Source organism: Mustelus asterias, chromosome 20 (assembly GCF_964213995.1).
Source record: "Mustelus asterias chromosome 20, sMusAst1.hap1.1, whole genome shotgun sequence".
NCBI classification, from domain to species: domain Eukaryota; kingdom Metazoa; phylum Chordata; class Chondrichthyes; order Carcharhiniformes; family Triakidae; genus Mustelus; species Mustelus asterias.
In genome coordinates this window covers 67,022,627-67,039,809 of record NC_135820.1, presented here as the reverse complement: position 1 = coordinate 67,039,809, position 17,183 = coordinate 67,022,627, and the positions used below count along the sequence as shown (strand labels likewise).

At 42.4% G+C, this 17,183-nt stretch overlaps 1 protein-coding gene across 1 annotated transcript; it reads left to right on the top strand.

Annotated features, from left to right (window-relative positions):
- The first annotated feature begins 471 nt into the window (after positions 1-471).
- sgk2a (serum/glucocorticoid regulated kinase 2a) lies at positions 472-16,878 on the top strand. The gene is made up of 12 exons (XM_078236077.1): positions 472-525; positions 1,396-1,445; positions 1,530-1,587; positions 3,028-3,111; positions 6,427-6,558; positions 11,112-11,224; positions 11,322-11,358; positions 11,442-11,528; positions 13,065-13,160; positions 13,753-13,908; positions 15,093-15,182; positions 16,305-16,878. The coding sequence occupies exons 1-12, from the start codon at positions 472-474 to the stop codon at positions 16,461-16,463; spliced, it is 1,116 nt and encodes a 371-aa protein (XP_078092203.1). The 3' UTR covers positions 16,464-16,878.
- The last annotated feature ends 305 nt before the right edge of the window (positions 16,879-17,183 follow it).

The following is a 17,183-nucleotide window of genomic DNA, read 5'->3' as shown; positions in this document are numbered from 1 at the left end:
AGGAAACCCATGCAGAGAATGTGCAGACTTTGCACAAACAGTGACCCAAGCCAGGAATTGAACCTGGGTCCCTAGCACTGTGAGGCAGCAGTACACTGTGCCACCGTGCTGCCCCACTGTTTTCACTGGGAATAGAATTGGGATTGTTGCAAGAGTGATAAAGTAATCTGAAAATACATGAAACCGGTGGCAGCACGCAGTCTCACAGATGAAAATGTTCAGTGAATTTTTTTTTCAATTCAGTACGCTTGTGATTTCTTATATAACCCTTGTGAGTGACACCATTTTGATGAAAATAATGCCAAGCTTTACTTGCCCCCAAGTTTTTCAAGTATCACTTGATCATGAAGGCATCATATATCTGTTTGAATTGGATTCTCTTTATAAAATCGCACTATAAAACAGGAGATTTCAAAGAGCAAGAGGCAGCTGATGTCTTTCTTCTTTCCAGAACTAGTTGCCTTGTGAAAAATGAATCGCTCAAAAATTCGAAAGGATCCCTTTCACAATGAGGAGGGCAATCCGGTGAGTAGAAAATACTCTTAACCCGTGATTTCCTGTTCTGACATTTGATTTGATTTATTATTGTCACGTGTATTAACAGACAGTGAAAAGTATTGCTTCTTGCACGCTATACAGACAGAGCATACTGTTCATAGAGAAGGAAAGGAGAGAGTGCAGAATGTAGTGTTACAGTCATAGCTAGGGTGTAGAGAAAGATCAACTTAGTGCAAGGTAGGTCCATTCAAAAGTCTGACAGCAGCAGGGAAGGAGCTGTTCTTGAGTCGGTTGGTATGTGACCTCAGACTTTTGTATCTTTTTCCCAACGGAAGAAGGTGGAAGAGAGAATGTCCGGGGTGCGTGGGGTCCTTAATTATGCCTTCTGCTTTGCCGAGGCAGTGGGAAGTGTAGACAGAGGAGTCAATGGCTGGGAGGCTGGTTTGCGTGATGGATTGGGCTACTTTCACGACCTTTTATAGTTCCTTGTGGTCTTGAGCAGAGCAGGAGCCATACCAAGCTGTGATACAACCAGAAAGAATGCTTTCTATGGTTCTCTGTAAATGTTGGTGACAGTCTTGGCTGACATGCAAAATTTCCTTAGTCTTCTGAGAAAGTAGAGGCGTTGGTGGGCTTTCTTAACTATAGTGTCGGCATGGGGGGAACCAGGACAGGTTGTTGGTGATCTGGACACTTAAAAACTTGAAGCTCTCGACACTTACCACTTCGTCCCCATTGATGTAGACAGGGGCATGTTCTCCTTTATGCTTCCTGAAGTCGATGACGATCTCCTTCGTTTTGTTGACATTGAGGGAGAGATTATTTCCAGATCCTTATTCAATGATTTAACAAGCACATCCCTTCTTTTGATTGTGTTATCCAAATCTACTCTTGCAGATCAAGTCAGTGCCGAATAACATCAACCTGGGACCTTCTGCCAATTCCTTGTGAGTTCATTTAATTTTAATATTGGAATCATGTTCTGTTGTCCCAGGAAACAGTTAATTAAAAACATGGTTATTTGCTTGCAGTGCCAAACCAACAGACTTTGATTTTCTCAAAATTATTGGAAAAGGGAGCTTTGGGAAAGTAAGTGAATTATTTTACTGCTAAGATAATTTTATTTCTGTTTTATTTTGTTTGTACTTTTATGTTTGGGTTTCTCCTGCAGTGCAAACTTTGAACCTGTTTTCCCAGCTCCTATATTTTGTCATGGAGGTCTCGGGGCACAGTGGCTAGCGTCCCCGCCTCTGAGCCAGAACCTCCAGGTTTGAGTCCCACCCCAGGGCCTAATGGCCAAGGAAGGTGTATTTATAATGTGGCCAAACAGGTTGAGTGTCAACCTGCAAATCTTTCCAACACACCTATAGCTGGTGGTAAGAGCAGGAGGGACTCTTGGTCAGCCATACTTGATGTGGAGTGGTGCCCCTCAAGCTATAAGCCCCTGGCGACAGATTAGCGACCTGTTCCCAGAATAACTAGTTATGGAAACAGATGAAAGTCTGCCACTAGGTGTGGGAAGAGAATTAGAATATGTTGGTATAAAAGCAAAATGCTGCAGATGCTGGAAATCTGAAATAATAACAGAAAATACCGTTGGGTTTTCCCAACATTTTCTGTTTTCATTCTACATTTTGTTTCCATTTTCCATAGAGCGTTATTTTTAAAGTAAGATATTTTCATCGATTAAGCTAAATGCAGGTCTGTCAAAATGAACAGCTTACAGAACAGGTCAGAATCGGTCAGAACATTGAATACAGGAGTTGGAATGTCTTGTTGAAGTTGTACAAGACATTGGTAAGACCACACTTGGAATACTGTGTGCAATTCTGGTCACCCTATTATAGAAAGGATATTATTAAACTATAAAGAGTGCAGAAAAGATTTACTAGGATGCTACCGGGACTTGATGGATTGAGTTATAAGGAGAGGCTGGATAGACTGGGACTTTTTTCTCTGGAGCGTAAGAGGCTGAGAGGTGACCTTATAGAGGTCTATAAAATAATGAGGGGCACAGATCAGCTAGATAGTCAATATCTTTTCCCAAAGGTAGGGGAGTCTAAAACTAGAGGGCATAGGTTTAAGGTGAGAGGGGAGAGATACAAAAGTGGCCAGAGGGACAATTTTTTCACACAGAGGGTGGTGAGTGTCTGGAACAAGCTGCCAGAGGTAGTAGTAGAGGCAGGAAGAATTTTGTCTTTTAAAAAGCATTTAGACAGTTACATGGGTAAGATGGGTATAGAGGGATGTGGGCCAAATGCGGGCAATTGGGATTAGCTTACTGGCTTTAAAAAAAAAGGGCAGCATGGACAAGTTGGGCCGAAGGGCCCGTTTCCATGCTGTAAACCTCTGTGACTCTATGACAGAAACTTGCAACTGTCTTGAAATATGATCCAATTTGTTAGTTTAGACTTGGTCAAAATTATGCTTGGAATATAATCAATATAGACTTGGAAAACATGTAGCTTTTATATCCTATGAGTGTGGCTTACAGAGTTAGGACTCTAAATCTCTGAACTTTTATTTTAGGTTCTCCTTGCTAAACATAAATCAGATGGCAAGTTTTATGCCATCAAAGTCTTGCAGAAGAAGATGATCCTGAATAGAAAAGATGTAAGTATAAGACTGTCCTCATTGTTTAACTCCTTTAGTGTAATGGCAACTGGGTGGCACAGCGGATAGCACTGCTACCTCACAGCACCAGGGGCTCAAGTTCGATTCCCGGCTTGGGTCACTGTCTGTGTGGAATCTGCGCGTTCTCCCCCATGGCTGCATGGGTTTCCTCCGGGTGCTCCGGTTTCCTCCCACAGTCCAAAAGACATGCTGGTTAGGTGCATTGGCCATGCTAAATTCTCCCTCAGCGTACCCGAACAGGCACCGGAGTGTGGTGACTAGGGAATTTTCACAGTAACTTCATTGCAGTGTGAACGTAAGCCTACATGTGACACTAATAAATAAACTTTTTTAAAAAGCATCTTATATTTAGCACTTTAAACTTAATAAAATATCCCAAGGTGCTTCACAGGAGCAATATCAAAAACAAAATATGACAGCAAGCCACAAAAGGAGATAATGGTTTGGATTTAATGTTCTCAACACAGGTCCCGTGGGTCTCCAAACTGCTGGAAAACCATGTAGACTCTGTGGGAGAGGCCCAATATTGCCTCCCTGGTCACTTAACTGGCCAGCTTCGGATTGTCCCGAGCATTTAGGACTCCAGTAGCAGAAATCCTGCCCTCCAGTGGCTGCCCGCCAATCAGCTTTACAGGACTGCCAGTAACCACCAGGAGCATTGACTGCTACTGGTAATGCCATAGGAACTTCACCAGGGACCATTGCTAGGTCCTATGGACTCAGGTGAATGAGGACATGAGGTGGGTCGTAGGAATCGCAGGAGAGGGGAGAGAAGGGGTTTGGAGGCATTGGAAGGGAAGTAGCTCTTATCAGCCGCTCCCCCCATTACCCCACCCTTTCTGATGCTGGATCCTTCAATTGAGGACTGATAACAAGACACCTCTCCCCAACCCTGGTAAACAGGGTTTAGTAGATGGCCTTTGGGAATAATAGGAAAGCCACACGACTGGTTTTTAATCCCTGATCTCCCACTACACCCAGTGGGCTCAAATAATTGATGTCAATTGGCTCAGTTGTGAAATTGACATCCCAGCATGAGTGGGCAAGTTTCCAGCTTGGACCCTTCCCGCGTTCAACTTAATCGCAGGGGGTTTTTCCTGCCACTGGGAGACTGAAGAGTGGGTTTTCCCGCGATTAGGGGGAGGTAATGGCCTAGTTGTATTATCGCTAAACTATTAATCCAGAAACTCAGCTAATGTTCTGGGGGCCCAGGTTTGAATCTCGCCATGGCAGGTGGTGGAATTTGAATTCAATAATAAAAATCTGGAAATACAAATCTACTGATGACCATGAAATCATTTGTCAATTGTCAGAATAACCCATCTGGTTCACAAACTTGCTCCAGGGAAGGAAATCTGCCAACCTTGCCTGGTCTGTCTTACTTGTGAGTCCAGAGTCACAGCAATGTGGTTGGCTCTCAACTGCCCTCTGAAATGGGCAACTAGGAATGGACAATAAATGCTGGCCAGCCAGTAACACCCATGTCCCCTGAATGAATAAAATAAAAGTGGGCCCAACCACCATGTTACCCACTATGATGAAATGGATTAAATTTCACTCACTGGGTTTGATGACCAGAAGCCTTGTTAAAAAGAGATAGGTTTTAAAGGAGCCTCTTAAAGAGGTAAGCAACATGTAGAGGCCGAGAGGTGTAAGGAGTTCAGGCCCCGGACAACTGAAGACACAGGCAGCAGTGATGGAGTGATTAAAATTGGAGTCAAAGAACAAAGAAAATTACAGCGCAGGAACAGGCCCTTCGGCCCTCCAAGCTTGCACCGACCATGCTACCCAACTTAATTTAAACCCCCTACCCTTCCAGGGACCATATCACTCTATTCCCATCCTATTCATGTATTTGTCAAGATGCCCCTTAAAAGTCACTATCGTATCCGCTTCCACTACCTCCGTCGACAGTGAGTTCCAGGCACCCACCACCCTCTGTGTAAAAAATCTGCCTTGTACATCTTTAAACTTTGCCCCTTGCACCTTAAACCCGTGCCCCCTAGTGGTTGACTCTTCCACCCTGGCAAAAAGCTTCTGATTACCCACTATGAGTCGTGCTCATGAGGTCAGAATGAGAAAAATGCGGATATCTCGGAGGGTTGTGGGGTTGGAGGAGGTCACAGAGATGGAGGCATGAGGCCATTGAGGATTTATTTTTTAAAGTTTATTTGTCACAAGTGGGCTTACATTAACACTGCAATGAAGTTACTGTGAAAATTCCCTAGTCGCCACACTCCGGCGCCTGCTCGGGTACACTGAGGGAGAATTTAGCACGGCCAATGCACCTAACCTGCACGTCGTTGGACTGTGGGAGGAAACCGGAGCACTCGGAGGAAACCCACTCAGACACGGGGAGAAAGTGCAGACTCCGCACAGACAGTGACCCAAGCTGGGAATCGAACCCAGGTCCCTGGCGCTGTGAGGCAGCAGTGCTAACCACTGTGCCACATTGCTGCCCCCATTTGTAAACTAGGATGTGAATTTTAAACTGAAGATGTTCCTTGAGTGGGAGCCAATGTAGATCAGGGAGCACAGGAACGATAGGAGAGTAGAAGTTGGTGCGAATGAAGACACAGAGAGCAGAGTTTTGAATGAATTCTAGTGGGTAGAATGTGGGAGGATAGTTAGGAGTGCATTGGAAGAATGAAGCCCAATAGTATTTCAGATATAAATGAGAGTTTCAGCAGCTGATGAGCTGAAATGGGGTGTGTTGGATGATACTACATAAATAGAAATAAGCAGTCCCAGTGGTGGCATGAATATGAGTTCTGAAACTCATCTCAGGGTCAAATATGACACTAAGGTTATGAACTGGTAGGCTAATCTCAGACTGTTAACAGGGAAAGGGCCTACAACTGTGCTTTTGCACTGGGATAAATTTAGGGTAAAAATTTAATATGACTGGTAATTAATACTAAAGAGATTGTTTAAGGATAGGATTGCATGCATTTAGGTACACTGAAGCTGGGCTGAATTTGATATTTACCATAGAGTCCCTACAGTGCAGGAGGAGGCCATTCGGCCCATTGTGTTTGTGCCGACTCTCCAAAAGAGTATCTTACCCAGACCCACACCACTGCCCTATCCCTGTAAACTTGCCCATTTACCACAGCTAACAAACTTAACCTACATATCTTTTGGACACTAAGGCGCCCTAACCTATATGAATTCACTCACAAAATTAGAAATGTACCCAGAGAATGTAAATGTACAGTAGTTAAATGGACTGATTGAAGGATCGTTTCTCTGTGGTTAGTCGTTCAGATTCTAATGGTATCTATTTTAAATTAGCAAAAGAACATTATGGCTGAACGCAATGTGCTGCTGAAAAATCTCAAGCATCCCTTTCTGGTTGGGCTCCACTACTGCTTTCAGACAACAGAGAAACTCTACTTTGTCCTGGATTATGTGAACGGTGGTGAGGTAAGTGGATGGCCACTAGTGGACCGTGATTCCTGGAGATTGCAGTTTCTTCTTAAGCTTCATATCTGACTTTTACCTTTAACTGTAGCACCCCTTCCCTTTCTTTTGCCCCTCCATATCTTTGGTTGCATATTATTTGTGCTGGTCTCAATTAGCGATGACATTGCGACCAAAGTAATACTGAGACAGCAGTGTACGTGTTGGGCACATTGCTTCCAACCACAACCTCCTGAATGTGGTGGAGAAAATTCCCATCAGCCCAGTTCAAAGATGGCACATTGACTATTTCACTCTGATCAGAGATTTCCTGCACTATCTTGACAAAACACAACACCATCACAGACGTCAGAGCAGCCTTCTCGAAAGTCAACCCACGGAAAACAACTGGCCTGGACAGGGTACCCGGACGAGCACTCAGATCCTGCACAGACCAGCTGGCGGGGGATTCGCAGACATCTTCAACCTCTCTTTACACCAATCTGAGTTCCCTCTTTGCTTCAAGAAGATGACCATCATCTCAGTATCAAAGAAGAGCCAGGCAGCGTGTCTTAATGACTATCATCTGGTGGCTCTGACATCCATCATTATGAAGTGCTTCGAAAGGTTAGTCATGGCACAAATCAATTCCAGCCTCCCAGATTGCCTGGGTCCACTACAGTTTGCCTATCGCCGCAACAGGTCCACAGCAGATGCCATCTCCCTAGCCCTGCACTCAACCCTGGAACACCTAGATAACAAATACCTATATCAGACTTCCATTTATTTACTACAGCTCAGCTTTCAACATCATTATTCCTACGAAATTCATCTCCAAACTCCATGGCCCGGGGCTCAGCTCCTCGCTCTGTGACTGGATCCTAGACATCCTAACCCATAGACCGCAATCAGTAAGGATAGGCAACAACACCTCCTCCACAATCATCCTCAACACCGGTGCCTCACAAGGCTGTGTCGTCAGCCCCTTACTATACTCCTTACACACCTATGACTGTGTGGCCAAATTCCCCTCCAACTCGATTTTCAAGTTTGCCGTTGACACCACCGTAGTGGGTCGGATCTCAAACAATGATGAGACAAAGTACAGGAAAGAGAATCTGGTGAACTGGTGTGACGACAATAATTTCTCCCTCAGCGTCAACAAAACAAAGGAGATAGTCATCGACTTCAGGAAGCGCAAAGGAGAACATGCCCCTGTCTACATCAACAGGGACAAAGTGGAAGTGGTCGAGAGCTTCAGGTTTTTGGATGTCCAGATCACCAACAACCTGTCCTTGGATGTCCAGATCACCAACAACCTTTCTATAGTTAAGAAAGCCCACCAACGCCTCTATTTTCTCAGGAGACTAAGGAAATTTGGCATGTCCGTTACGACTCTCTCCAACTTTTACAGATGCACAATAGAAAGCATTCTTTCTGGTTGTATCTCAGCTTGGTATGGTTCCTGCTCTGTCCAAGTCCGCAAGAAACTTCAGAGGGTTGTGAATGAAGCTCAGTCCATCATGCAAACCAGCCTCCCATCCATTGACTGTGTCTACACTTCCTGTTGCCTCAGAAAAGCAGCCAGCATAATCAAGGACCCCACACACCTCGGACATTCTCTCTTCCACCTTCTTCTGTTGGGAAAAAGATACAAAAGTTTGAGGACATGAACCAGCCGACTCAAGAACAGTTTCTTCCCTGCTGCCATCAGCCTTTTGACGGACCTATCTCCTATTAAGTTGATCTTTCTCTACACCCAAGCTATGACTGTAACACTGCATTCTGCACTCTCTCCTTTCCTTCTCTATGTTCAATATACTGTGTCTGTATAGCACGCAAGAAACAATACTTTTCACTGTATACCAATACATGTGACAATAAATCAAATCAAATGACCGGTGGCCCAAAGGCACATCCAACAATATACATTGATGACCTCAACAGCCAACATTCAGGGTGTCCAACCACCCTGTTTTGTATGGGTTCATTATGTAATTTTGCTGATTGTCCCAGATTCTGCTCTGCTTACTCCCGGGGCCTCATTTGTCCCTCATTTCTAAAGCTATTTGCACAGCTGCACTCCTACCACTAGCCACAAGGTGGCGCAGAGGCCCCGGAGAAGAAGCAAAACTTGGAACTTTTGAGATCTGAATCAAGGTTAAGTTTTGAATTCTTTGGTCGCTGGTTAAGGCAGCTGCTTGCTGATTCATTCGGGAGGCTTTTTAAAAGCACTGTCCCAGAATTTATTTTTTGCAAATCCAGTACCCTCTAGAATGATGTGAGTGAGGACTATTTCTCCAGACCTGGGAGCTGGCAGGTAGCAGACTGCACATCGGAGATAGGGGCAGCAGGGTTTTTGATGAGCTGAGCCTTATTGGGGGAGAGCATTGGAATAATTCTGTCCATAGCTAACAAAGGTGTGAATGAGGATTAGTGAAAGTTGGCACACATCCTGATCAATATTGCTCTACATCATCAACAGAAAGGCTGAGATAAAATCAAAGGCAAATTATGCTACTGAGATGAAAACCACAAAACACAATCATTTCTCTGAATTTGTTTGGTCGAGGGGAGGTCATACAGCAATTGGATTTGAATTTTACAAAACTTCCAATTGTCCTTCCTACTTTGTTTATGTAATGTTGGGAAATTTTTAACTCTGAAAAATTGCAACCATAAACACGAGGTAACAACAATATAATTATCATTTGATTTATTATTGTCACATGTATTGGCATACAGAGAAAAGTATTGTTTCTTGTGCACTATACAGACAAAGCTTACTGTTCATAGAGAAGGAAATGAGAGAGTGCAGAATGTAGTGTTACAGTCATAGCTAGGGTGTAGAGAAAGATCAACTTAATGCAAGGTAGGTCCATTCAAAAGTCTGATGGCAGCAGGGAAGAAGCTGTTCTTGAGTTGGTTGGTGCGTGACCTCAGACTTTTGTATCTTTTTCCCAACAGAAGAAGGTGGAAGAGAGAATGTCCGGGGTGCGTGGGGTCCTTAATTATGCTGGCTGCTTTGCCGAGGCAGCGGGAAATGTAGACAGAGTCAATGATTGGAGACAAGTCACCACACCAGTTCACCAAATTCTCTATCTCATTCCTGTACTCTATCTTGTCATTGTTTGAGATCTGACCCACTACGGTGGTGTCGAGAGCAAACTTGAAAATCGAGTTGGAGGAGAATTTGGCCACACAGTCATCGGTGTATAAGGGGTATAGTAGGGGGCTGAGAACACAGCCTTGTGGGGGACTGGTGTTGAGGATGATCGTGGAGGAGGTGTTGTTGCCTATCCTTACTGATTGTGGTCTGTGAGTTAGGAAGTTCAGGATCCAGTCGCAGAGGGAGGAGCCGAGGCCCAGGGCACAGAGTTTGGAGATGAATTTCGTAGGAATAATGGTGTTGAAGGCTGAGCTGTAGTCAATAAATAGGAGTCTGACATAGGTGTCCTTGTTATCTAGGTGTTCCAGGATTGAGTGCAGGGCCAGGGAGATGGCGTCTGCTGTGGATCTGTTGCGGCGGTAGGCAAACCGCAGTGGATCCAGGTAGTCCGGGAGGCTGGAATTGATTTGTGCCATGACTAGCCTTTCGAAGTACTTCATGATGATGGATGTCAGAGCTATCAGATTAAGGCATGGCTGCTTGGCTTTTCTTTGGTACTGGGATGATGGTCATCTTCTCGAAGCAGATAGGGACCTCCGATTGTTATCAAATAACATTTGTGTATTGTGATCCACAGGAACAAGAATTTGAGATTTTCCATACTTTTTATGAGCTATGAAGAAAGGCTGGTTAGCCTGGGGTTGTTTCCCTTAGAGAGAGAGAAGGCTGATGGGGTGCAAAATTATGAGGGACATAGATAGGGTAGCTAGGAAGGAACTGTTCCCTTTAGTAGAGGGGTCAATAACCAGGTGGTGTAGATTTAAGGTAAAGGGGAGGGGATTTGAGGAAAAACATTTTCATCCAGAGGGTGGTTGGAATCTAGGACTCGCTACCTGAAAGGGTGGTAGAGGCAGGAACCCTCACAACATTTAAGAAGCGTTTAGATGAGTACTTGAAATGCCATAGCGTACAAGGCTGGAAAATGGGATTAGGATAGGTACTTGATGGCTGGTACAAACATGATGGGTCGAAGGGCATATTTTTGTGCTGTAAAACTCTATGACTCATACTATCCTGATACATTAAACTTGTGATATTATTCAACCCACAGCATTTGCAAAACAGTTGCAATGCAGTGAACTAAAATCCTCACAATCTCTTTGCAGTAAATTTAGTGAGGGAGCTGGATCCTACTGATCAGGCTCAAGGGGAAGGGGACTACAATTGCTCCCAGCGTCTGGAAGACTGAGGAAATATTGGGAGTACCTAGTTGCTGAAAGTTGACAATATCCTGGGAGACCATGCCAAAGGAAATCCTTCTGCTTGGGGTTCCGGTTATCTGCTATAGCTACTGACTAGCTGTTCCACAACATGTTGATCCAGAGGGCTGTCGGTGTAAAACCATGCGACTGCAGGAAAACAATTGACACATTACAACCACTGAGAAGTGTTATTTTTAATGCTGCAGCTCTTTTTCCACTTGCAACGTGAGCACACGTTTCCGGAGCCACGAGCCAGGTTTTATGCATCGGAGGTGGCCAGTGCTATAGGATACCTGCATTCGCTCAACATTGTGTATCGGTGAGTTCTGCTGTAAAGGAGGTGTTTTCTGCAACATTTTAAAAATAAAATTCCAAAGCCTCTGCGGTTGATTGGTAGATCTCACTTTGTATTCCAGGGATTTGAAGCCTGAAAACATTCTCTTGGATTCTCAGGTATTAATAACAATCTTCCCAGTTTCATTTTAAATAAAAATGTCTCACAACGCCGTTCATGACCAGGTTTTACTTTATTTCAGGGTCATATCGTGCTAACAGACTTTGGCCTTTGTAAAGAAGTAATAGAACCAACAGGAACAACTTCTACTTTCTGCGGGACTCCTGAGGTACGTGTGTGACAATTTTATATTTCATTTGGCCTGAAAGAGTTAAATAATCAAAGCCTGTCCGTGAAGCGACCACACAGAAAGCATAGTTTTTGTAAGTAACATCAATTAGGGCATCCATCCTGCAAAGTTCGTTTATTTTTCAGCTAAGTCCAAATCAAACATCTTTCACATTTCTACATTTCACCATACGTTTCAGGTGACACTAATCCTTCTCTGCTCTGTCTCTAAAACAATTCACATGACTGAATGTTGTCCAGGATCATTCCTAAAGCATATGGCACTAATTGAGTTTTTTAAAAATTCATTTATGGGATGTGGGCATCGCTGGCTGGCCAGCATTTATTGCCCATTCCTAATTGCCTTTGAGAAGGTGGTGATGAGCTGTCTTCTTGAACTACTAAAATCTCTGAGGTGTAAGTACACCCACAGTGGTATTAAGGAGGGAGTTCCGGGATTTTGACACAGCGACAGTGAAGGAGCAGCAATATATTTCCAAGTCAGGATGAGGAGTGGCTTGGAGGGGAACTTCCAAGCAGTGGTGTTCCCATGTGTCGCCTGACTTTGTCCATCTAGATGGCAGCGGTCATGGGTTTGGAAGTTGCTGCCTCAGGAGCCTTCCTGAGTTGCTGCAGTGCATCTTCTGGATGGTACACACTGCTGTCACTGTGTGTTGGTGGTGGAGGGAGTGAATGTTTGTGGAAGGGGTGCAATCAAGCAGGCCGCTTTGTCCTGACTGGTGTCGAGTTTCTTGAGCATTGTTGCACTCATCCAGGCAAGGGGAGAATAGTTAATCACACTCCTGACTTGTGCCTTGTAGATGATGGACAGGCTTTGGGAAGTCATGAGGTGAGTTACTTGCCACAGGATTCCTAGCCTCTGACCCTACTCAATTCAGTTTTTGGTCAATGGTAACCCCTAGAATGTTGATAGCATTGGTCATACTTGTAACAGTGGATAATGGGCACCTAGGATTGTATACATAGGGCAGCACGGTGGCACAGTGGTTAGCACTGCTGCCTCACAGCACCAGGGACCTGGGTATGATTCCCGGCTTGCATCACTCTCTGTGCAGAGTCTACACACTCTCCTCTTGTCTGTGTGGATTTCCTCCAGGTGCTCCAGTTTCCTCCCACAGTCTGAAAGACATGCTGGTTAGGTGAATTGGCCACGCTTAATTCTCCCTCAGTATATCCGAACAGGCGCCGGAGTGTGGCGACTAGGGAATTTTCACGGTAACTTGATTGCAGCGTAAGCCTCCTTGTGACACTAATAAATAAACTTTACAATTGACCCACTGAGAGTGCAAGGATATTACAGTTCAATGAGTGACTGTCCAACTTCTGATTGTTGATCAGGTTTCTAATTGGTGGAAGAAAGTTAATGGAATTTTTTTGTTTTGTTTACTTTTGTTCTTGTGGTGTGATTGATGAACTTTCAATTGGCTATTGCTCCTATTTAATACTCACAAGCAGTATATTTTCACATTGTGGAAAATTTATAAGCATCCATTCTAAATGTACTTTGTTTTGTCAGTATCTTGCTCCAGAAGTGTTAAAAAAACAACCATACGATCGGACTGTTGACTGGTGGTGCTTTGGGGCAGTCCTCTACGAGATGTTATTTGGATTGGTAAGTAACAAACTAGCTACTTGAGCCTGCAATCTGTACCCAAAACTCAATGTAGTATTTAGGTGTATTTTTAACATTTTTTCACAATCAATATAAATATATTAAACTATATATTTCTTGACCACCACTCCCCATCCAATATACTTGCCACCATTATCCCATTAAGATGGTTGGGGTCTCTTGTTACTGCAGTTGGTGATGGTTTCAATACTCTGAACCAATTTACATTGTAGTATTAAATACTGTACATTAAACTGAAAATTTCTAACTACTCTGTTTAGTACTGAGATAATTGTAACAATGAAGGAGAATTAAAGTTTATTTATTAGTGTCACAAGTAGGCTTACATTAACACTGCAATGAAGTTGCTGTGAAAATTGTTATACTCAAGACATATTCAAAATACTACATAATATGTCAAATTTGGGTCTAAAACAACGTTTAAAATGAAGAAAACAGGCTTTTTAATTTATTTTGTCTATTGTGCAAGCTTCTCTTTAGTCAAGTCTAAACAGTAAATTTAGTTTGACGCCGGCTTATTTCCTTCAAGATTTTATCAATGAGTCAATGTTTCTTTCTTTTATGTCATCAGCCACCCTTTTACAGTCGAGATGTAGCTGAGTTGTACAATAACATTCTCTACAAGCCACTCCACTTGCCAATGGGTAAATCAACAGCCGCTCGTGATATCCTGATGGGACTTCTACAAAAAGACCAAAAGAGAAGATTAGGAGCTGAAGCGGATTTTGTATGTGTGCATTTTGTACATGACTGAACACTAATCACTGGATTATATGAGGACACTTTACATTGATTAGAATGAGAGTTCATCCAAGATAGTCAGCATAGCATTATTTTGAGGAAAAATGTAGGGCATTCGCTTGGTGCCTTGGCCAACATTCATCCAACAATCAATACCATCAAAACAAGTTCAATGATCATTTACTTTATTTGCTATTAATGGAATAGTGCTGTTATGCAAATTGGCCACATGACTGCACTTCAAAATAATTAATTTGACTAAGATGTGCATTGGGATGTTTTGACTACATGAGGGATGTTATAACATCACAGTGTGATTTGTGAAGAGGAACACCACTCCATCCATTTAAATTCATCCAGCGTACACAATTACATTTAATTGTTTCAGGGCTTTCACCTCTACTCCGTTATCTAGAAATTTATTCAATTTAATGATTGTGTGTGTGAAGATCTTCTTTATCTCAGTTTATCATATGTTAGTCTTGAAACTGTAATGAATCTGTCAGACACGTGTTAGAAGTAATTTTATGGTTTATCCTTTTCCATATTGCTGGCGAAGTTAGGTAGCTCTAAAAGTCACCCATCACTTCATCTTTCTCAAGTCTAAAAACCCAAATTTCCTATCTTTCCTTATACCTCAATTCTTTAATACGAGGGATCAACTTTTTGATTCTGCTCTATATTACCTCCAGTGTTGAATGCCTCTGCTCTGTCACTGACCAAGTCTGAATACTGTAGAGAGGTGCAGTGAAAACAATGTACAATTCAGTTGGAGCATAATGTCTTTGCTTTATATTCTGCTATTTTAGCTACATATTTCAGCTCTTTGCTTTGTTGATTACTGCTCTGCAGTGGTTGGATATACTTGAATGTTAAGCCTATTAAGCTTTCTGAGCATCTCTGAAATTGAAATATTTTCTTGGCGCTCCATAAACAAAGGATTGCTTTTCCTGAGGAATGCTACAGCCTACTCGCTGCATATATAAGATTACGTTTTGGTTCATAACAACCTCAATAATAGTTATGGATACTGCCTTTTACACTGAGCACGTGCAAAGTGTTGGGTAACAGATCTAATCATTTCAAGGCCTTTAATCCAAAAAACATAATTTTCACTTCAAACTTTAGAATGAGGCATGACTAACTTCACTGTATTTTCTCCTGTCACAGCTTGATATAAAAAAGCACATATTCTTTTCATCCATCAACTGGGAGGATCTCTACCACAAGAGAATTACCCCACCATACAATCCCAATGTGGTATGTTTTCTGGCTTCTGTTGGTTTTTATACTTGTAGAGCTGTATATTTTGTTGTGTGGCATTTTGCAAGAGGATACAATGCTATAGAAATCTGCTTGAGCGATGGTTCACAATTTAGCACCTACCAACACTGACCATGGAGATAGTTGGACAGATGTATTTAAGTCTGATCTATGTTACACAAGGTAACATTGGGTTGCTGTTCTTGTGTCTGGATATGGTTTCTTCTCCAGTCAGTTCATCACATACAGGATATGTTTTAGTGTTCATGGTGGGCAAAATGTTGCAAAGAACAGATTGAGACCACTTGCTACTTTTCAAACTTTAGATGGAAGTAGAATGAAACTCATTTCATCTGCCATATCCCCATAGGTGATTTTCTAATTCTCATTTATGTTAAGGAAGAGTTTTGCAAATGCAAAGCGATTACCTTCTCACTTCTAACTGTAGGAAGTCCATAGTGAGAAGGATGCTTTCCCAAATCTCAAGTAAGTGAAAAAATGAATATAATGAGATTAAGAAGTCAGTTGAGGCGCCTATGACATACCAGACTCCTGTTTAGGTTCATTCGATTTGCAAGTAAAATCAGTAGCCGATATGTCTGACTGGCTGAAATCTGTCCATCATTCATCTGCTAGGAAAATTGGAAATGCATGGAATTTTTGGTATTGATTAAAGGAAGGTTTTTCACTTTTCCCTGCATATGATTTTGTAAGGGTTTAATCTCTAAATTTCCTTGAACTTATTCTAGTGTCCCAAGCTCACACTTCAGATATGTGAAGGCTTAAATTGCATAGCAAAATTCAAGAGGTCATGAGGGGGAAAAGTTGCATGTAAGACTGCACTAACCCAATACTGTAAGCAGCACTTGTCTGGGGCGGTGGGGGGAGGTCTGGAGGGAAAGCACCATCATGCAAAAGTGCAATTTTGACTATTATTTTAAGATCCGACAAGACAGTATAGTGAGCTTTATCATGGCTGGTCCATACAATACCTGACATGGCATCATATAAAGGGATCTAAAGTATTTTCACTACCAAAAACTTTGTGTCTCACAGGATAAAATAAATAAACACACCAATTTTTAAATCTTTTGCTTCACAATGTCTTTGTTTTTTCAGGCTGGCCCTGGTGACCTACAGCATTTTGATCCTGAATTCACACAAGAAATTGTCCCTAATTCTGTGGGACGCATTCCTGATTCTACCTTTAACAGCCCGACTGCAACAACTGCATTCCTGGGATTTTCCTATGCTACTACGGACGATAATTTGAGATGATAAAAGTATCTAGTTAAACTGAGGAATGTAAATGGACATTACTATCAGGAAGAAGACACTGAAAACCGCACAAAACATCTGGGGAAATTAATGTTTAGCTTGAATGAAAAATGACTTGCTTGCAGTTTTCTGAGGAGTATAATGCTTAAGAATTTATGAGTTATGGAACATTTCTTGCAGGTCAATCTCCCATTAATGTACAAACATGCCTTGCACAACTCAATTCTAAACATGTATGCACATGGACAGATATATGGGTAAAATACCCTTAACTCTTCTGTATCTGTTTTGCTTTAACGTTGTGTTCCTTTTGTCCTTCCATTTTTCTCTGTGACATCCAGCTGTGTAATATACCTTGCTGTTAACCTTCCTGTTCCTGTCATTATAAACATGCAGACTTGAATACTGTTTAAAACAAGCCTGAATTGCACAACCTCAACTGCTAGTTCCTGCAACTCAGAGCTCCATTTCTCAATTTAGATGATAATTTCTTCAATGGTAGCTTCTGACAGTAAAATGACAACTCTGGTGCATACCAAGCTGTTGGTTCATTTATGCAATGATTCTTTTGACTCCCAAATATTTGTTCACAACTTTAAATTCTGGTTTCTTGAAATTAGTATTAGACGTGTAAGTAAAATTGTCCCTTTCATTCCACAATCTTGAAAGCACTACAGTACTCCTTCTGGCAGATACTATTATGTTGGTCCTCTTGCCCAG